At 46.2% G+C, this 21,760-nt stretch overlaps 2 protein-coding genes across 12 annotated transcripts in view; both read left to right on the top strand.

The window, feature by feature from the left end:
• PCNT (pericentrin) overlaps positions 1-15,546 on the top strand; it is an 89,004-nt gene extending 73,458 nt beyond the window's left edge. For all 6 annotated transcript variants that reach the window (XM_061458423.1, XM_061458448.1, XM_061458432.1 and 3 more), the window contains 9 exons: positions 271-987; positions 1,693-1,967; positions 2,687-2,789; positions 5,755-5,919; positions 7,763-8,001; positions 9,908-9,996; positions 11,050-11,197; positions 13,165-13,292; positions 15,139-15,546. In XM_061458423.1, the coding sequence (XP_061314407.1) occupies positions 271-987; positions 1,693-1,967; positions 2,687-2,789; positions 5,755-5,919; positions 7,763-8,001; positions 9,908-9,996; positions 11,050-11,197; positions 13,165-13,292; positions 15,139-15,179 (1,905 nt within the window). In that variant the 3' untranslated portion in view covers positions 15,180-15,546. The remainder of the gene's footprint in view (positions 1-270; positions 988-1,692; positions 1,968-2,686; positions 2,790-5,754; positions 5,920-7,762; positions 8,002-9,907; positions 9,997-11,049; positions 11,198-13,164; positions 13,293-15,138) is intronic.
• Positions 15,547-16,763: 1,217 nt separating this feature from the next.
• Positions 16,764-21,760, top strand: part of DIP2A (disco interacting protein 2 homolog A) — a 100,406-nt gene continuing 95,409 nt past the window's right edge. For all 6 annotated transcript variants that reach the window (XR_009744291.1, XM_061458386.1, XM_061458377.1 and 3 more), the window contains exon 1: positions 16,764-16,921. Coding sequence is in view for 5 of the 6 variants with exons in the window: in XM_061458386.1 (XP_061314370.1) it covers positions 16,825-16,921 (97 nt within the window). In the remaining variant the exon portion in view is untranslated. The remainder of the gene's footprint in view (positions 16,922-21,760) is intronic.

Raw genomic sequence — 21,760 nt, 5'->3', positions numbered from 1 at the left:
GTCAAAGCCATTTCCCTTGGCCTGTCCCTACAGGCCCTTGCCCAAAGTCCCTCTCCAGGTTGCATGTCGGTTCCTTTAGGCACTGGGAGCTGCTCTAAGGTCTCCCCATGCTTCTGGCACTTGTAATTAGAAACTTAAACTTGCCATTTTAAATTAATTGGGGTTTTATACCTGAACTACTTTAGTTCAGTCTTCCTGGATAAAACAGGAAGCTGGAAATTGCCGAATGCCAGCCAGCCCCACACTGTCTGTGCTTCCCCCTTTGAACAGGAGCTGCAGGCTGCCTTGGAGCTGCAGTTGATGCAGAAGAGCCAGCTGGCGGTTTCCTTGGAGCACGAGCAAGCAGTCAGTGATAATCTCCGCAAGGAACTTCAGATTGAGCACTCCCGCTGTGAAGCATTGCTGGCCCAGGAACAGGCCAAGCTGTCAGAGCTCCAGAAAAATCTGGATGCTGAGAAAAACCGCTCTTTGGAGCTCCTGAATTCCTTGAATCACGAACGTGTTTTGACAGAACAGTTGAGCGTGAGAGTGAAGGAAGGTGCTTCTTGTCAGTACAGGGAGTCACTGCTGGAGCAAGCCTTTGTTCGAGAGCTCCAAGCCCAGCTGGAAGAAGAAAGGTCCCGAAGCATGGAGCTAGCTGCTATTATTGAGAAGATGCACCAGAAGGCCATTCGTTCCAAAAGGCAGCTGGAGGCTGAGGTACAGATGTGCTGTGAAGAAACCCAGAAGGAGAGAGAAGTCAATGACAAGTTACGAGCTATGCTGGAATCTCTCCAGGCTCAAAAGCAAGAGGTAATCCGGTCCTTAGAGGCCCAGAAGGAGAGGGAGGCAAAGCTGAAAGCTGACTGGGAACAACTGCAGTTGCTCTACAAGGCCATGAAAGAGCAAGATAAAAACAAGAAAGAGGAGAGAGACAGAGAAAGGAGACAGCAGCAACACACAGAGGTAGAGAAGCAGAAGAGCTGGCAAAGAGATCAAGAGAGACTGGTGAGAAAGCTCTGCAAGCTTTGCCTTACACTGAAATAGCCACAAACTGGGATTTAACGCTGTGGGTGGTGTTTTTTAATGGAAATGTTTCCTTCCCTTGAAACAAAGCTTTCTGAAAAACACATTAGATGAGAAATGCAGGAAAAGAGCTCAAATACAGCTGTTTTCAGGGAGTTGTATCTGGGTTTGCTGTTGACAGAAGCTGATCTTTACATCTTAGCCTATGCTTGGAATTGACAGTTGTTAACAGATGAAGAAGGATATGGCTTAAACACAGAATGGCACTGAATTAGATTTCATGTCATTACCCTTATTTTCAGCTAGGCTCCTAATTATGGTTTGCAGCAGTCTGGATTTTGCCCTTCTTGTTTCTCAACTCCTTGGCTTTCGTTAGGGAAGGAGGGGGGCTTTGCAGGCTCTCTGGAGGCTTCTCAGTCACCACATCTGAAAATGGATGGAGAAAAATGCCTATTCCAGAGTCATTGAATGGCTTCCTGGTGGCCCTTCCCCTAAGAGTGGTCTGTGAGTTAAGGAGCACTGGGATGGATACGCTGGATACAGATAGTTAGGTGGGATGCTTTTACTTGCCGTCTGTGTGTGTGTATATCAAAACAAAACCAAAACCCACTCATATACATATATATATTTGCATATGTGTGTGTATGCATATGGTGCAATTGCCTACTCCTTATTCTGTTCTAACAGCAGAACTTGGAACAGCAACATCAGAGGGATGAACAAAGAATTAAGGAACTGCAGGGAGCACTGGCAATATTAGAAGAACGCAGTCATCTGTCACTCAGCCATCAGCAAGAACTGTCGTGTACCTCAAAGAAAGATCGAAACGTGAAACAGGCCATGACAAAAGAAACTGAGAAACCACATTTGCAACAGCAGCAGCAACAGCTAGAGAAGATAAGGCAGCAGCTGCTTTCTGTAGCTGTGCACCTGAACGAGTTCATAGATAAAACCGTTGATAAGTGAGTAGTTAATAAAATAGGCATTTGCTTTCCACTTTGCTTATGAACTTGTGTGGGTCATGGCTGAGAGCCCTGTGCTGAAGAGAGCGAGCAGTGTTTTTGCTTCCAAGACTCAGCCTTGTGTGAGACCATGCTTTTGCGGTGGTAGCAGACTGGTTATCGCCATCCACTGCAGCCATTCCCCTTAGAATCTTGTGTGCCTGTGCCTGAACTAGATCTTTGAAGCAACCCTGCTTAACACCTACTGGAAAGAGTTGGTTGGTAGTTTGGCAGCTGCAGCAGTGTGATTAGAGAGCAATCAAGACAGCAGGCTCATCAACACATCTGCATGGGTAGAATGGGAAACTCCATTGAGCATGGCAGGGAAAAACAAAGGGTCAGGAATGAATGGCCAAGTAGCATTTAATTTCTTATTTCTTTGGGAGCAGAGTAAGATACTGGTGGTGTTTTGCTGCAGCCTGAATTTGCATGGTAGAATTTCAGACTGGTGTAAAGTACAGCCTTCTGAATAAATCCTGTGCAGCAGTAATTAGAAATGCTACTCTTAAAAATTAACAAAACTTGCTCATTTCTGTGTGCATTCATAGTAGTTTGTGTGATGAAGAGTACATAAATACAGCCTCAAAACTTCAAGGGTATCCAGTAGGGAGGAGGAATCAAATATACTTTCACATTACTACAGATCACCCTGATACTGAAAAAGTATTTCTGTTTGACAGAACAATCAATGATTGGCCTATATCAAGTGATGAAGCTGTAGCCTCTTTACTGCAGACATTAAAGGAACTAAAATCAGATTTATTGTCTCCTCCTGCATCTCAGGTAAGGAAAACAGCATCTCTATGTTGATCATCAGTAAGTTCTGTATTCTTTGGATTGCAGCATACACATCAGTTGATTGATTGACTTCCTTCCCTTTCTTTTTCAGTAAAACATCCTGAGGAAAATAATTTTTTGCCTTGGGGGTGGAAAAAAAGATGTCCTCACATTGTCACTATATGAACATATAGTTGCTTTTTGTTATACTGCAAAGCCTGCTTCTAATGGTGTCTTTCTTCCTAGACACACAATAATACATCCAAGGGTATCAATCCCTGGAATGTGTGGCTGCTGCTTCTGGATGCATCCAGAGACAGTTGGTTTTCAGTGAACTGTCAACTCCTTTTCAGGAAGTCCAGGAGTGGTTTGTCATCTCAAGAGGCCTATTCTGACTGATGTCTGCAGTATTGCAAATGCTTTATGCTAGTCTAGGGGTTGTCAAAGAGTGAGGCCCGGTCTACTGATACGAAATACATTATAAAAACTTCAGTATTTTAGATTCCATCTTGTTCACCAGATGACTTTGCCCTATGATTTATGTCTTTCCCTCATAATAGAGATCTCCAACCACATTTCAGCCAAAATTTGGGAATTTAGGGCTACCTAACGGTCCTGGCTCCTGTTTGATTCTGCCTCTCTCTATTCATTCACCTGCTGGATAGCAGATCCCCAGAAATCACACCATTGGGAAATAGTTCTGTCTGTCTCTGGTACAGGAAGAGGCTTTTGTAACTCATGTGGTTGTCACATACTCTGTAACACAAGATGTATGACAAGCTGCTTTGGCAGGGTGCAAGCTCTGCCTGTGTCTTAACTGCTTACAAAACACAATAAATACTTCTGTTATGTCACCTGTGCAGCCATTTAGGTGGTTGCCAAATGGATCATCTCCAGCCTTGAGGAGAGGGATGTGACCTCTTCCCTGGGGAGTGTCCATGGAGTTATTTTGGTTAAGCCTTCCTCTCAAAAAGCTTTAGAGCTCTCTGCTGTGGACAAAATGCTCAGAGAGCCTGTGGGGGGGGACGAGACAACCTTATGGCTCTGTATAAATTGGACTTAGCAAAACTCCCTCCAGACCTGAGCTGTTTTTCTGGCTCTGCTCCCTCTAAGTTATTACTCTACTGGTAAAGAAAAATAGTTTGAGTTGTTTGTTTTTCCTCTGATACTGTTAGGTCTTCTGCATTACCAACTCTGTTCCAAATGCTTTTCACAACATTTAGGTTTTCCAGGCTCTCATCACATTACGCCCAGGAATGCCATTCAGAATAGCAGTTCCTTCTCTTGTTGGACCACTCTTTGCAATTGGCTCCTCTAGGGACTATGGCCACACTAAAATAAAGGGACTCAAGTTTTCCAATTTCTTTTGTTTTGTTTCACAGAAGAAGTTTAGTGGAGCACTCTAAAGATGTATAGCTTAGGCAGCAAAACCCATCTTGGTATCAATGCTTCTGTGGGCACAAATGTTCCCTTCCCTCTGCCCTCTTCTTTGATTTCTTTTCCAGAATCACCTTTTGCTTCAATTTCCTCCCTGAATTTCTCTTTCCTTTAAGATACTGAACAACATGCTCTGGAGACCAAAGGAATATACTGCTGTTACCTCCTTGAGTTGTGATAGTGTGGGACTATTAGACAGGGAAAGTGTCAAATGCCAAAAGGGAAAACCCTTGCCAAGGTGAATATGGAGTCAACTGGTCAGTCAAAAGCCAACTGGTGCAGTAGAATCAACTGCATAGATGAATCATGTGGAATTCCTTCAGATATTACAAGTATCTGTTACCACCTTCAAACTGAGCTTTTGTGGGTCTGTAGGTCCCTAGGATGGTGGGACCATGATCCTCACTGGGATGCTTGCTGAGGAGTCCAATATAGAGCAGCTTACCTCCCTTTGAGTATGATACACATTTTTTTTTTTCCCATGTTTGAACTATTTTTAATAATACTTATCTATCTGAAGTGTATTTTGTACCTGAAGTCCTTATCTCTGCCCTCATTCTCAAAGCACTCTTCAGTCTCATCTCAATGTGTGCTGTGGCACAGCCGCTATGCCGGTGAAGGACATACAAAGGGAAATGCATCCTTCAGGATAAAAAAGGTTCAGTGGAAAAAATGAAATTGTATAGAACATCTGTGAATTAGATGATAAGTACAGGACAAAAGTTTAACTTGGACAGAAATCAATGCCTAATTTCAAAATGGTACTGAGGGTAGTGATAGATTCTTGAAGCATCATTCAACTCAAATATGCTGAGAAGTAGAGAGCATTTCATACAATCATGGAATGGGTTGGGTTGGAAAGGGCCTTAAAGCTCATCCAGTTCCAACCCCTGCCACGGGCAGGGGCACCTTCCACTAGAGCAGGTTGCTCCAAGGCCCTGTGTCCAACCTGGCCTTGAACACTGCCAGGGATGGGGCAGCCACAGCTTCTCTGGGCACCCTGTGCCAGTGCCTCAGCACCCTCACAGGGAAGAGCTTCTGCCTAAAAGCTCATCTCCATCTCCATCTCCCCTGTTCTGTCAGGTTAAAGCCATTCCCCTTGTCCTGTCCCTACAGGCCCTTGTCCAAAGCCCCTCTCCAGGTTTTCTGCAGCCTCTTTAGGCACTAGAGCTGCTCTGACGTCTCTGCATAAGGAGCCTTCTCTTCTTCGGGCTGAACAAGCCCAGCTCTCTCAGTTTCCAAGTGTTGAGAAGACTTCTACTAAAGGGAATAGGATTCCTGTACAGCCACTCAGATCGATAGTGAAGAGATAGCTTGATTAACAATTGCTTTGATCCTTCTTAAGAAAGGCTACTTGTGTGCTTCAGCTGCCCAGCCTATCATTTAACGCCTGAATGCCACTGCTGGTTTTCAGTCTAGTTATCTTCACAGTTTTTGTCCATCAAGTTAGCTTATTACTCTCTTTGAGAGGTTTGCTGTGGGAGTAATATGCAAACCCCATCACAGCTCACTTCCTTTGGGTTTCTTTTTTTAGATCAGATCTACGTGTGATACCAACTCTGTTCAAGAACTGGAAAGAGAATCCTGGCAGCAAGAGAGGAACATTTTGCAGAAAGCTCTGAAACAGGCTGAATCAGAACTGGCTAAAGCCAGTGCTGGAACTGCAAATAAACCACTGGTAGAAACTTCCAGTCCTAAGGTAAAATTCTCATGATGGCCAGCAAAGGGGCTGTCTGGAGCTTGGGGAGTGAGCAGTGCCACAGGCTTTGGCATGTCATTTCAACCTTTGACGCATGGTTTGCTCTCACCATCTTGCCTATTGTACAGCTTTGCTGTGTGAGAACTGTTACCATAAAAACCTCTGGGGAGTTTAGTTCTTGGTAGTACTGTTCTTTAGGCATTGCCTAAGGCATTAATGTCACATGTAGGACAGGTAATTTAGTAATTCTATTTTATTTCTTTTGATAAAGATGATAATAAAACTTCCTGTTGCAGAGGAGCCAGGAAGTGGACAGCTTGGATTTCTGGAGATATATGTGTCAGATTATGGCATTTAGGTTTCACTTATTTGCTGTAGGCTTCAGTTGCTATCTGAAAAGGTGTCTTTATAGATGAACAGTTTTACACACTGCATATTAAATTAGGAACACCTTTCCCTATATACCTCATCAGAGAAGCTCCTTTTTAACTTCCTTGGTGTTAGACAGGAACGTGCACCCAAAGTAACCAAGGTCTGTGGAACTAATTGCTACTCTTAAAGGAGAGGGAGAGTCAGACTTAATGTCCAAGCATGAAAATATCCAACATCCGTTATTATTAATCTGCCCTCACCAATCTTAAATACTTTTTATTCCTGTGACACATTTGATAATCATCAAGCCTGATGGGCACTTATCCCAGTGTGTTTTCTGCTTAATATTTAAAGCAGATGTTAATTTTTTTGTTAAGAGTTACACTGGTTTAGAGTTTCAGATATGACCGTGTTGCTTTGAAACCTTCAGGAGAGCTAAGGCAGTTTGACACTCCAAACGTGGGGGCTTTTTATCTACATACAGAATCCTTCCTGCTGCCCTTGTGCCCATGATATCAGCGTTCTATGTGAAGACAACTTGGTTGTGGTTGGTGTTTTGCACACCAAGCAGTAACCAGGCCAAAACTTTCTAGCCTAGCCAAGACTACACAGATATACACAAATTCATTAGACTTAGTACAAGCCTCTATGTGTGGTGTCCACTGCAGGAGTGTCATACCATGGCATTGCACCAAAACTGGCTGAGCCATGGTGGCTGTGACACAAATACTTGCTCAGAATTACACTGAGAATCATAGAATAGTCGGGGTTGGAAAGGACCGTAAGATCATCTAGTTGCAACCCCCCTGCCATGGGCAGGGCCACCTCACACTAAACCATGCCATCCAAGGCTCTGTCCAACCTGGTCTTGAACACCACCAGCATTCACAGCTTCCTTGGGCAGCTCATTCCAGTGCCTCACCACCCTAACAGTAAAGAACTTCCTCCTTATATCCAATCTAAACTTTCCCTGTTTAAGTTTGAACCCATCACCCCTTGTCCTGTCACTACAGTCGCTAATGAAGAGTCCCTCTCCAGCATCCTTATAGGCCCCTTTCAGATACTGGAAGGCTGCTATGAGGTCTCCACCCAGCCTTCTCTTCTCCAGGCTGAACAGCCCCAACTTTCTCAGCCTGTCTTCATACAGGAGGTGCTCCAGTCCCCTGATCATCCTTGTGGCCTCCTCCGGACTTGTTCCAACAGTTCCATGTCCTTTTTATATTGAGGATACCAGAACTGTACACAATACTCCACGTGAGGTCTCATGAGAGCAGAGTAGAGAGAAACTTGCACTGCTTCCATGCTTGATAATTATAAATTATCTTTCTATATTTTGGTAAAGCCACGGGTTTTAGATACCTGTATTGTGGGAGATGCTGCTGGGAAAAGCTACTAACTTTTCTGAGCTTTCTGTAGCCAGATCTTAACAGATTGGATTTATTTTTGTTTCCTGTTTTTGCTTTTTCTCCAGTTGCAGAGATTATATAGGAAGTACCTCAGAGCAGAGAGCTTTAGAAAGGCTTTGGTTTATCAGAAGAAATACCTTTTGCTGCTTCTCGGTGGTTTTCAGGACTGTGAACAAGCCACCCTCTCCCTAATAGCACGCATGGGAATCTACCCCTCGCCTGCAGACCTGCAGCTTTCTGGATCACGTTCCCGTCCTTTTACCAAGTTCAGATGTGCAGCCAGGGCAATCATTGCCATATCAAGGTAAAGCCAAAACACTGTCTCTCTTACGTGATATTTTCATGGGAATTTTAAAAAAGTAGAGTTCCTGTGGCTTATCCTAGATTACTATTAAGCAAAAGTTACCTCCAAAACTAATTTAAACTGGTGGAGGGATATCATGCAAGACTCCCATTCTTGTGACCTGGGTCCCCACCTGTGGCAGGGGGCTGAAACTAGATATCTTTAAGGTTCCTTCCAGCCAAAACATTCCATGGTTCTATGACTTGTTAGCTATAACTTTGGCTAAACTGCTATTGCAAAGTCAGTGCTAACTTGGATGTGTACTAAACTATAGACTGATACAAAGCTGTTTCTGTCCTAAGGGATACCCAGCAGCAATCCAGTTGAGATTCAGTGCACATCCATTACAAACTGTTTTCCTTTCAGGTCTGATCCTTATCTATTTGGACTCACTGAATAGTCTGTCTTGTTTCAGGATGTGATCGTCTCAACAGTGATGGTTTTTCCCGTCTTGAATCTGGTAGCCTGTGTTTAACGGGGTTTGAGTCTATCATGTTCTGTCACTTACTATCAGATGGGTTTTGTTAACTGTACTTGGGACAATATGCCATTTCGTAATGGGTTTTGAGACCATTTAACGAAAAGAATAGTTTTAAATGCCATCATCTTTATGCCATCCAGAGGGACCTGGACAGGCTGGAGAGGTGGGACTACATGAACCTCATGAAGTTCAACAAGGCCAAATGCAAGGTCCTGCCCTGGAGTTGGGGCAATCCCAAGTGAAACACAGGCTGAGAGAGACTGGATGGAGCATCCCAGAGGAGATGAACTTGAGGGTGTTGGTCAATGAGAAGCTTCCCATGACCTGGCTTCAGTGTGTCCTTGAGCCCAGAACCCCCCCATGTGTTGGGCTGCACCCCCAGAGCATGAGCAGCAGCTCAGGGAGGGGATTCTCCCCCTCTGCTGTGCTCTGGGGAGACCCCCCCTGCAGTTCTGATCCAGCTCTGGGGAAACAGCCCAAGAGGGATGTGGAGAGAGTCCAGAGGAGGCCATGGAGGTGCTGTGAGGGCTGGAGCAGCTCTGCTCTGGAGCCAGGCTGAGAGAGCTGGGCTGGTTCAGCCTGGACAAGAGAAGGCTCCTCAAGGGGAGACCTCAGAGCAGCTCCAGTGCCTAAAGGGGCTACAGAAAACCTGGAGAGGGGCTTTGGATAAGGGCCTGTAGGGACAGGCCAAGGGGGAATGGCTTTAACCTGCCAGAACAGGGGAGATTGAGATGAGCTCTTAGGAAGATGCTCTTCCCTGTGAGGGTGCTGAGGCACTGGCACAGGGTGCCCAGAGAAGCTGTGGCTGCCCCATCCCTGGCAGTGTTCAAGGCCAGGTTGGACACAGGGCCTTGGAGCAACCTTCTCTGGTGGAAGGTGTCCCTGCCTGTGGCAGAGGGCGTTGGAACTGGATGAGCTTTAAGGTCCCTTCCAACTCAAACCAGGCTGGGATTCTATGAAATGTAAGTGGGTTACTTCTGTGCAATTTCCTTGTCCAGTAAAAATGATTACTACCAAGTTTAAGACTTTCAGATGTCACAGAGTGTCTTTCAGCTCTTGTCTTTTACATGGATGCTGTGATTGTGATATCAAAGGATGTAGAAACATTGACCTCCAAATTACTTCTCCTAGTCAGGAAGAGCTGCCACAGAACTCTGGAAATGAGGGACAGTGCAGGAGCAGTGCCAAAACAAGCAAACCTTTCCAAAAGGTAGAGGAGCATTGCAAAGTAAAATGGGATGACCCTTCACTCTAATGACCAAAGTTGAACAATGTTTCCTCCATTCCTGCAAGGATTCTTATTTTGATGCCAGCAAAGTTTAACATTAAAATTCAGTGTATTTTGACTTATTTTTAATGATTGCCCAAATTTCTTTTGTTACCAAGGTTAAAGTTTTTGGTGAAGAAGTGGAACAAAGTTGGCAGGAAGAGCACACAGGCTGAAACCATTGCTCACAGTACAGAAGGTTACACAGGTAAGCCTTTCGGTACTTTGTTTTAGTCATAATTTCTCTTTAGTGATGCATTGCATTTAAAAACAAACCCCAAAACACACCCATAGAAGTGGCAAAATCTGTTCACCTGTTAACACTGGGACAGGCCAAGGGGAATGGCTTTAACCTGCCAGAACAGGGGAGATTGAGATGAGCTCTTAGGCAGAAGCTCTTCCCTGTGAGGGTGCTGAGGTGCTGGCACAGGGTGCCCAGAGAAGCTGTGGCTGCCCCATCCCTGGCAGTGTTCAAGGCCAGGTTGGACACAGGGGCTTGGAGCAACCTGCTCTAGTGGAAGGTGTCCCTGACCATGGCAGGAGGTGGGAACTGGATGAGCTTTAAGGTCCCCTCCAACACAAACCAGTCTGGAATTCTTTGAACCACTGTGGTGCGGTTCATTATGACACTTGAGTCCTGAAACCCCTGCTGAACTTCTGCCTCACTGCAAAACAGCATCCTGGCAGCTTCATAAAAATAATATTTGGGTTTGGTTTTGAGGTTTTTTGTGAGTTAAAGGACTTCTCTGAAGGGGTTTTTCTGTTTTAATGAAAACAAAACACCCCCTGCCCTTCCCAAACCTTCACCAAACCCAACAAACCCTATCTCGTTTCTGTGCTGTCTCTAGAGTCGGGCAGTGTAATTCAACTGTAACATGTACTTAGAGCAAACAAGAAGAACTAAGTTTAACGAAAATAGAGTATTTTGCTGATCTCAGCCATTGGGACATCTTCTGTGTGGATGTAGCAACGGCTAGTGAGAAACCAAGTCTGGAGTAAGAACAAAGGGCGAGTTCTCCATCTGCAGGAAGCAGTTGTTTGAGAGTGAAATGCAAAACTTTTGCGAAATCTGGTTAAAACAAACAGAAACCAAACCAAAAAAGCAGTTAGCTGTAGAAAGTGTGTTTGGTTTTAAATGCAGCTTAAATACAGTTTAATTGTGCAGTAATTCCCATGGGGTTTAGTGGTTATGGTTATGATAGCCTAACGTTTATGATGATTCCCAGCATGTGTGTTTTGAACTGTTTCCTATTTAACACAGCCCCTGGAGCTAGAACTGAGGTCCTGGATGAGCTGCAGCCCCCAGCCGTGAGCTCCCCCCCTACCCGGGACACCGGGCTGCGCCCCAGAACCAGCTCCACAAGGTCGGGGACCCCCTGCCCCAGAGCATCCCACCGCCTACCCCGCAGGTCAGTCCATGGTCACTGCCTCTGCTGCACCACACCAACGGACAGGCTTTCCAAAACATAACCACTGCCTGGAGGAGGCACTGGAACTAGAAGAGGGATTTGTTTTCTTACATCTGGGAAACAGTTTATTTCTTTCAGGATGTTTACAGGAGAAAACTTCTCATGTGCTTTAAGCACACCGACATTCCTGGACTGAGACCATTCCTAGTGGTGTTCCCCAGGTTAATGTGGACAGGCTACAGTATTTACAATGGCCAGGTTGGATGGAGCTTGGAGCACCCTGCTCTAGTGGAAGGTGTCCCTGCCTGTGGTAGGGCACTGGAACTGGATGAGTTTAAGATCCCTTCCAACCCAAACCAGTCTGGGATTCTGTGTTTGTCAGCATTCTGTGAGGGGTAATTCTTATTGCCTTTGCTGTCCAAGTTGGAGATTCATTTTTGAGCACCCTGTGGAAGTGGCTCCCCTACCTTATGACAGCACTGCATTAGTGTTAGCCGCTGTCAACCCCTGGGATGCGCAGAATGAGAGCTGGAGCTCTTGTGGGGTGTTTGCAGTTACAGTTTTTCATGAATTATGGCCAGTTCTGCACAGAAATCCAACCCCAGCTGCTTGTCACTGGGCTGGATTCACAGGTGACATTCTGCACAGTGCCACTGAGAGAATGCCTGAGCTGTAAGGTGCCCTTCACTCATCACTGACCTTTCCAGTCCCAGGCTCTCCTGGAACCCAGGGTAACCTTGGCCACTGCATAGCCCATTACTGGGTGTAGGATCTCCCAGAGCACTCCTCCTCATACCTGTCTTCCTCCTTGAAGTCAGGATTTGCAGGAGTTGATGTGGAAGGCAGGTAGGTGCTCTCAGTCCTGTCAGCTTGGGATGTGTTGTTTGCCTCCTCACCTCCTTGATAAATTAGAAACTTCAATCAGTAGGCAAGAATTTCCTTCGTGAAGACAAAAAGAATAGCAAGGAAGTAGCTGTGGTGATACAGAGGTACCAAAGACAGAAGATGCTCCAAATTATTTCTAGTTTTTAACACTGCTGACTGATTTGGGGGCTGGATGGTGCTTGTCACGAAGGACAGCTACTGTTCTGCTTCGCAGAGTTTAGCAAAACATTCTGGACAATCATGAGACCTGCCAGCATTTCCCAGAGGACTTCATCTACCCCATCCTCTTCTTCTGTCATGGCATGTGTCTGGGTCTGACAGCCACAAACAGAAGCTGGCAGCTGACCTATCATGAAAAGTCGTGTATTGTATGGAACAAGGATACTAATAACAGCAGGCCCTGACTGATTACCCACTGTGACTGGGTTAGTGGCAACTCAAGGCTGACGTGGATTTGAGATGGGTTAAACGTTACCTATTGCTCCCTTTTATTCCTGGCAAAGCTGTATGGAAGGAAGGGATGGATAAGAGCCAACTTCCACTAATCCAAAGGTGCAGGGTGAAGGAATAAATCCTAACTCCAAATAGCAGTGTGTTTGCACAGTATCCCCTCCAGTATGTAGTTTTGCTAATTTTTGCAGTTTGTTAATGTCCAGAAAGGAAACACAGTGTTAGCATCTGCAGGGTCCCCCTTTTCCACCTTGTCGTTCAAGATAGCATTTTACCTGCTGAACAGAGCATACATGCCTGGATGCAGCACGCTCCTCTTCAGTCCTTCTCTCTCTGCAGAAGTGGGTCTTCTCACTTGGCCATTTGGGCTTGCCTCTGACTGCAGCTTTCTTACCTGAGGTACTTTGTGTTGCATAAACCTAGAGAGATATTCATAGATACACCATAGATACACCAGTTCTTTTGACTCCCCTGTATACAAAGCTGCCCAGTTTTAAATGTAACTCTTTGGTGGTGGTGGCGGCTTTTACTGTTGTTCGAGTTTGCTTTGCACTGAGTTGCTGCCTTTATGAATGTAACTATTATATTTGAGGGTATAGCATGCGAAGAAAGTAATTTGTTTTCCTTTTAAGACTGCATCCATCCACAAGTTCGGGTTCAGAAAAGTCACTTGTGCCTACTGAGGATCCTGAACGATCACTAACGGAATACATCCATCGCCTGGAGGTTATCCAGCAAAGACTGGGGGGTATGCACCCAGGTGAGAACAACCTCTTCCCCTGCTTTTTGCAGTGTTCTTCCTGTATTGCCTATGACACTGGTAGCATGTGAAGAGCATCATTTTAAGGAATAATTATTGAGTGGGAGAGGGATTAATCTCTGAAATGAAAACATTTTGTGACTCGTATCTAAAACCATAGCATGTCTCAAAAGGAGTTCTTAGGGAAATTCTCCAGAGATGAGGCTGAATAATTTCATGTGATTTCCATTTCCCTCCTGTTATCAAGTCTAAATAAGCAAGTGTTGCAATTTAAATAAAGCAAATTAGCTCTCTACACGACTTTAAAGTCAAAGAGAATCACTGCAATAGCTGAACAGGGCCTTCCCTGCAGTACACACTATAATACTTTCCTCATTTATCACTTCCTTGTATTCCATAACAGATTAAACAAAAATTGGCTAGTAAAAACAGGTATCTAATCCTAAAATTGATTGAAGAGCACACACAGGATTGTAGTGGCACTTAACTTTGCTACTTAGAAACCTCCCACCTAAATTCTAGACTGAATTATTTAATGTTCTAGTCTTGTATCACAGAAGTAAGGTGTGGAGGCTCCTGGGGAGCCTGCTGACAGCTGCTCCTCCAGGGACTTCGGTGCATCTATCCCAAAGCTTGCTTCACTCATCCAGGTTTATGTTGTTCCCTGGTCTGAGCTAATGTGGGCCACCAGGTCAGGTAATGCCATCAGTGTTTTGATCCAACCTTTATCCCTTTGCTATTGCTGGTTCCTTCTCCACATTACTTCTGGCTGCTCATCCCCACAGTCAGCTTTTACTTCGTGAGGCTACTTTTGGATCACTATGGTCCTTGATCTCCAGGCAAGCAATCAGACTTAACTGCTTTTAGAAAAATAATGCTGATTAAATTACCTTCCAAGGCAAATTTTGAATGATCACACATTGCATTCCTAACACATCCTTTAGTGTTAAGAGATTAAATGTTAAAATGATGTGTTTCTCTAGGAAGAGAGGAGCTTGGCTGTCAGCATTGAACCCAGGAGCCTGGTATGGCTGGACAACAGCTCTGGGGAAGGGCTGAAAAACCGCCTGTGTTTCTGGCTGAGTTGAGCTAATAAATATCCTGGTCTTGCTTACATCACTAAACTCAGCAGCTACAGTGACACTTCCATAAGGGAACTCCTGACATTGTTCTTAGCAGGATTTTGCCTAGAAACCTTAATTCCATGACTTTGTGGGTTTGGGGTTTTTTGTTTGTCTCTTCCCCCTCCCCCAGATACGGCAGTTATTTATGGCAGATAGGGAAACAAATGTTGGAATTGAAACCTGACAGCATTTATAGAAATAAGGTGTTTTGCTTTATGGTAAGCATGGAATAAGTATTCCACGACTGGCACACTATTAATAGCAATTCTGTGTGGAAAATGCCTATCACGTCAGGAATTTCCATGTCTCCAGAATGATGTCAGTAATTACAGAATGTCAGGAACTACAGAGCAATGCTGCAGCCTTTATAACAATGCTGTGAGCAGAACTAATGGACTTTAAAACATCTACTCAATGACAACACTTTCTCCAGCAACAGAACGTGTGTTAAATCATAACCAGAGCAGTACAATTGAACTGCACAACCCTGTTTGTGGTGTGTGAAGTGGGTGATGGAGCATTGGTTTGATGGGGAAAGTTTGCTATGGCAGATGGGGAAGCTTCCAAATCTTGGTTTGTATTGTTCCTAAGTGGCTCATGAAAATGGGAATTGCTTTCAGGGTAGCTCATATGAAGCACATGGAGGAAATTACATGCTGCAAAGTGCACCCTGTTGCTTTGTGACACAAATGGGTTTCTAATACTCATTTGTTTACATTTAGGACAAGTTCCAGGCCCTCCTCGCCAGAGGAACATGAAGTGATGAGGATGCTCCTGAGATCCCTACTGCAACACCTTTCCTCAGTTACTGCTTTCTTCTGAGTCGGTCCATACATAACAGAGGCACTTGCAACCTCTTGTGCAACTGAATAAATGGCAGTGCTTTTGCATCGTTTTTTCTATATGACTTTTTATTATATTTTAGTACTTTAAGAGGAAATTACTTTTCACTAAGAACAGTGTTTTACATTCTCATGTGAAATGACTACATTAACAGCTGAAGTGTGCCTGCCTTGCTGTACTGTAAGTTGCAAAGAGTCTCTTTGGTGTTTATTTTTCTATAGTGTATAGGTGGGCTCCTTGTAAAAAAAAAAAAGTTATTAAAATGACATTTTATTAGTGAATGCTTACATTCTGTGGTTACTTGTTACCTTGCTTACTTACTTTTCTTGCTGTTCCTAACATTGGGTTTTAGTATTTCAGTAGGATCATTTGGACTAACAGAACAGCTAACATACTACACATGAGCTTCTGTGAGTTAGGGAGTTGCTCTTCTGGCTTTACAGTAAGTCCTCCCTCCCCTTGGTCTTTCTATATAGAATCCCAGCCTGGTTTAGGTTAAAAGGGACCTTAAAGCTCATTCAGTTCCAACCCCTGCCATGGGCAGGGACACCTTCCACTAGAGTAGGGTGCTCCAAGCCCCTGTGTCCAGCCTGGCCTTGAACACTGCCAGGAATGGGGCAGCCACAGCTTCCCTGGGCATCCTGTGGCAGCACCTCAGCACCCTCACAGGGAAGAGCTTCTTCCTTATATCCAACCCGAACTTGCCCTATTTCAGTTTGAAACCATCACCCCTCGTCCTATCAATACAGTCCGTCTCCGGCATCCACAATGAAGGCCAGCAGAGAGGTGCCTTTGTTGTTGTTGTTCTGCCATCTCGGAGCCAGGGACTGCACTACTGCACTATGGAGGGAAAGGTGCGGAGGCCAGGGAGGGCACACAGTGCTCCTGCCCCACTGCTGCCACCAACACGAACCTGCTCACCCCCAAAGAGAGCTGTTTCCCACAAGAGCTGTTAGTAGAAAGCTTCTTCCCCACACTCTAGCTGCAGGAGAGTTATTGCTACTGGTGGAGCTGTCCTTGTAGTCAGGACTGAGCCCAAGATCCATGTATTTGCCTTTGCCTGAGTCTCTGGGGGGCTGGAGGAATGCGGCAGGAAGATCACATCTTGGTGTCCTGCCGCGTGTTCACCCTGCAACCAGCCTGTGGTTGAACTGTGAAAAGCCTCAACCCAGGCTCCGAAACAACCGTTTCCTGCTCCCCTCCGCAGCGCCCTTCAACGGTGGTTGTCTTTAGAAAAGGTTAGTTTTGGTTTTTTTTACCCCAAAGTGTAGTTTCGGTGTCTCAGATGGGGCCACAGCTCCAGCAGGCAGGGCAGCGGCAGGACAGGGAACCCCTTTCTAAGCGCTGGGACCGCCCGCATGCCCGGCGCTGCCTGTCCTCAACCCGCCCGCAGCCCCCGCACCCCCCGCTGAGGCGGCCCAGGCCGCACCAGGCCCGGGCGGCGGGGCGGGGCCGGGCGCTCCGCTCCCCTCCGCGGCACCGCCTTCTGCTGCCCGCCCCCGGCCCCACCTGCGGCAGCGCTGGGCGGTGGCTGTGGCGGGTCCCGCTCGCTGCTCGGCCGCGCCATGGCGGCGGAGCGCGGCGGCTGCTCCCTGGAGGCGGTGCCGCTGCCGCCCGAGGTGCGGGAGAGCCTGGCGGAGTTGGAGCTGGAGCTCTCGGAGGGTGAGTGAGCCCGGACCGGGCACCGCGGGCGGGAACGGCGTACGGGCAGGGTGCGGCCCGGCTCGGCTCTGCCGGCGCGGTGGTTTCCGCTGCCCGCTCGGAGCAGGGGCCTGGCCCCGCTGAGGGGCCTGCGGGGCGGCCGGAGTCTCGTCCTCCCCTTCCCGCTGAGGCGCAGCGGTGGGCCCGGGGCTCCGCACCCGCCCTCAGTGCTGAGCGGGGCTCGGGGCGGTCAGGGCCTGCGCCCTTCTCTCGGTCGCAGGCATGGAGGGGGGCCGCCCGGTGGCGGAGCAGCCGCGCTGAGGGAGGTGGCTGCACCGCCGGCCCCGTGTGGAAGAGGCTCCTTCAGAGGCGTTTGGGGATGGCCGTGAGTTGGTTTTGTGTTGAGGCGGAGCTGGCGACGGAACGGTCAGTTAGTGTGCGGCTGGACGGTCTGAAAGTACCGCTTTTAAAGTGTCTTTAATTACAGCTGCGATCTTAAACCCCTCGCTTTAGATCTCTTCATAATTCCAAACGTTTTTAAGCTTCCCTGTATCAAGTTTCCAGGCAGGATCGTGGTGAAATTCTCTCTACTTCTGTAGTTAACGAGCCCCTGAGCAGAGGTGGCAAAGTTGCAGTGCCAGACTGAGGGTTCAGCTTGACAATGTACTCAAGCCCGTGTGAGGAATGAAGGCATCTGTATGGAGCCAGGCTGAGAGAGCTGGGCTGGTTCAGCCTGGACAAGAGAAGGCTCCTTAAGGGGAGACCTCAGAGCAGCTCCAGTGCCTAAAGGGGCTGCAGGAAACCTGGAGAGGGGCTTTGGACAAGGGCCTGTAGGGACAGGACAAGGGGAATGGCTTTAACCTGACAGAACAGGGGAGATTGAGATGAGCTCGTAGGCAAAAGTTGTTCCCTGTGAGGGTGCTGAGGTGCTGGCACAGGGTGCCCAGAGAAGCTGTGGCTGCCCCATCCGTGGCAGTGTTCAAGGCCAGGTTGGACACAGGGCCTTGGAGCAACCTGCTCTAATGGAAGGTGTCCCTGTCATGGCAGGGATTGGAGCTGGATGAGGTTTAAGGTCCCTTCCAACACAAACCACTCTGTGATGCTGTGATCTGTTGGTCTGCTGCCATCAAAAGGTACAGTTCCTTCCATTCCACCTCCGTGCTTGTGTTTGGTGCTAACAGGGGTCCTCCTGTGACCGCTGGCAATTATACTTATTTCCATTATAGGATTGGGGTGAGGTTTTTTGCGTATTGGTTCTGTGCTGTGGCCCACCCTGCAGACAGGCAGGAAGGCACGCAGGGGGTAAAGAGACCGAGGCAGCATTTCCTGCATGCAGTTCATTATTTCATTGTCCCTTGCTATGTTGTCAAGCTGTGCCTTTAACAGAAGAGTTAAAAGCCTGTAAGTACCGTGGTCCTGGGGTGGGAGTGTTCAGTCTGCTCCTCAGATGTTGCACTTTTCAGTATGTTTAGGTGAGCAAAAATGACATTGTTTTACCTTAATACTCTGGCTGACTTCTGCTGTGGTTTAGGAAATGATTCACAGGTTGGTTGTCCTTGCGTTCAGTGTGGAACCTTTGGTGCAGAGGCAGGGGAAAAGCGCAGGGTTAGTAACTGTTGGCCAGGTTTAACCTGTTGCTGCATGCCTGCCCAAGCGGTAGGAAGCAGTACCTGACACGTGCTGATGCTTGTGCAAGAGTTGTTCCTGCGATGTGTGAGCTGTGCTAGTGAGCTGCTGGCACTCGTGTGCTCTCGTGTGGTAGCCACAGCTCCGTGTTGTCCCCGCTGGTGTTTGTGGGTCATCTGAGATATCCTGTGGTGGGCTTCTCTTTTGTTAGGTCCTGGCTATGTGTTTAACCACTGGAATCTTTATGGGTCTGCAGGATGTTAAACCTCTGAAATACCTGAAGTGATTGTGCACTGCCTTAGTGCAGTGCATCATAGGTCATAGACTCCCAGCCCGGTTTGTGTTGGAAAGGACCTTAAAGCTCATCCAGTTCTAACCCCTGCCACAAGCAGTGACACCTTCCGCTAGAGCAGGGTGCTCCAAGCCCCTGTGTCCAGCCTGGCCTTGAACACTGCCAGGGATGGGGCAGCCACAGCTTCTCTGGGCACCCTGTGCCAGCACCTCAGCACCCTCACAGGGAAGAGCTTCTGCCTAAGAGCCCATCTCAGTCTCCCCTGTTCTGGCAGGTTAAAGCGATGCCCCTTGTCCTGTCCCTACAGGCCCTTGTCCAAAGCCCCTCTCCAGGTTTCCTGTAGCCCCTTTAAGCGCTGGAGCTGCTCTAAGGTCTCCCTTCATACTGAAATTTGTATTGATGTATAGCTGCTGGATTAAGTGATTGCATAAAGTGGTAATGTTAGCTCAAACTTCTTGGCCCCTCTGAAGACTTAGTTTGTGATATCAGCTGCGATTCCTTTTCTACTTTGCCTGAATGACTTGAAAGCATTTGCAGGCAGTTCTTCAGCATCTAGTAATACTGTTTTGTGATGGCCTTGGCAGTCCTTGGGTAAAAGTTGGAATTTATGGTCTTGAAGGTCTTTTCCAGCCTAGTTGATTCTATGATTATATGTGCTAGTGTTCTGTGATCACTTGACATCTGTGTATGCTGCTTTAGTGGAACCCTCTGTCATTAATATTCCAAACTTCCTTACTTGCAGAGGAAGGAACAGTGGTCTGATACTGGTGGAGATTGACAGTTATTTCCCTCTATTTATCAGAGCACAATCCAGCCCTTGGTGGAAGGCTGTTGCTGACAGCAGCTTCCTCAAGCTTCCAGTAGCCTTTTTATGGGGTGTACAGCTCTCTTCTGCTCTTGGTGCAAGGAGATTGTACCTGACCTTTGCCTGAAAGAAGGGTCGTGTGTTTGTGTGTTAGAATAGTTAGATTGCAGAGATATAACAGGGTATTTCTTTTGCTAAGTGTGCTGTGAGTTAGAGACAGTTGTACTTGGGAGGATGTTGCCGTAATCCCAGAGGAAGTGTGAAGGGAGGAAAAGAAGCAACTCGAGAGCAAGTTCCTTTCTACTTTGTATGTGTACTTTGTTAATAGAAATGCCATGTAAATTGTGCTGGGGCAGGGGTAATGTCTGTTCTTGTTGATTGCATTCTTGTCACCTATAAATAAATCAAGATTATGATCAAAAACTTTCTTTGGTTTTGTCCCAGGTTGTCGTAGTGAAAGCTGGGGAGAGTGTTTGCTTTTAGATGTAGAGAACAATGAACACAGAGTACAGTGCTGCTTTCTAAAGACTCCGAATCCCAAATAAAGTGTTTAGCTTTGAAGTGTTTTGGATGGGGAGGGAACTCAACTCCTGCCATAGTTCTGGTCATGTGTGCTCTTATGTATCCTTCTGCTTGTACAAGATCTTAATCTCTTGATTGACAATTGTTCATATTCTTCATGTACTAGAAAAATAATAGTTGAGAGTAAAAAAGAATCCCTAAACAGTGCTTGCTGGGTTGTTGCTTTAACCCTGGCATTTCTTTCTTGCTGCAAAATATAGTGATTCTTCTAGTCACTCTAGAATGGATTTTCCTTCTGTGTTCTGAAGGAGATCGAAGGTTATAAACCCTTCTTTAAAAATCATAATCCAACCTGCAGTGGAGATTTTGAAGGAAAAAAACATCCATGTGCTTTTTTAAAGCCTGTACCTTTTTTATGATAGTGCATTGTATATATTTTCTGTATTTTTAGGTATCTAAATGTACACTGCTTTTCATTAAGGCATGATAATTGTGAAGAACAGGTCTCATTTAGACACATATGCTACTTGTATAATTTGTCCATTGATGAGAACCGCATTGGATTTGAAAGCTGTGCCTCAAGACGACTTCTGACTGTTCTCTTGTGCAGAAGACATCTCATTTTTATCCTTTTCAGAGCTTTCCCAGTTTTTCTGCTGCAGTGTTTTTCCCATGGCACATAGCTATAATTTGCTGGCTTATGCAACCAGATACATGTTTTGGGTAAAAGAAACCCTTCCTCCAGCAGAAATAAATCTTGACATTCAAAAACCTCTTTCTGCAGAGCACAAGGCATGGTGCTTTCATTGTGTTCCCATTTGAGCACCTTCACTTTTACTCTCCTAAGCCCTGGAGATGTGGAATTGGGTCATTTTTTACTTCTTCCAGGTCATCTCTGCAGGAAGATGCCTCGCTTGTTCCTTTCTAATCCAAGGACAATATACTTAAGAGTAGAAGGAGTCAAAGATTAAACTGCATTATGTGTCTGTGTAGCAATGAGGAGCATCCCACTGGTGTTAGCTTGTGTGGCTTTGTCTTCTGGAATTGTTTATGGTGGTAGTCCCCTCAGCTCTGTTCAGGGTCTTAAAATAACATATGACTACACTTGTTTCCTTTCCTCAGAGATTTCTTGTACTTGTTGCTGTGTGGTTCTGGTGAGCCTGGGCCATTTGGATACATAACATGATCTACATCTAGGAAATGTTACCTAAAAGCTGAGGAAGAAAGAACGTGGGTTTACAGGCTTCCAGGTGGCTGGTGGACCAGTGTGTGAATGTTACAGCACTTCTTTCCGTGGCCTGAATTTGTGATCAGCTTTAAACATCCAGAATATGGATTTGTTTCGTCTTCTGTTTCCTGGGAGTTTTGTAGGTTGGGCTTATTTTGGAACTGAGCTGAAACTCTCAACAGACTTACCTTCTGTGAAGAGGCTGAAGATGCTTTTTTGTAGTTCACATCTATTCTGCCACCCACCCCAGATGGGAAATGCTGCTCTTGATGGCTTCGGAATGAGTCCTGAGATAGAAATGTATCATCACGTAGTTTCTCATCTTAATTAGAACTTGATTTTGCTGTTAGTTTGGGGTGTTGAGTTTTCCCTCTCTTAACACATTGC

Source organism: Pezoporus flaviventris, unplaced genomic scaffold, assembly GCF_033815535.1.
Source record: "Pezoporus flaviventris isolate CSIRO_AGI_PZ_B2104156 unplaced genomic scaffold, CSIRO_AGI_Pfla_v1 ptg000001l, whole genome shotgun sequence".
Taxonomy (NCBI): Eukaryota; Metazoa; Chordata; class Aves; order Psittaciformes; family Psittacidae; genus Pezoporus; species Pezoporus flaviventris.
The sequence above is the reverse complement of the archived record's forward strand: the minus strand, read 5'-3'. Positions and strand labels throughout refer to the sequence as shown.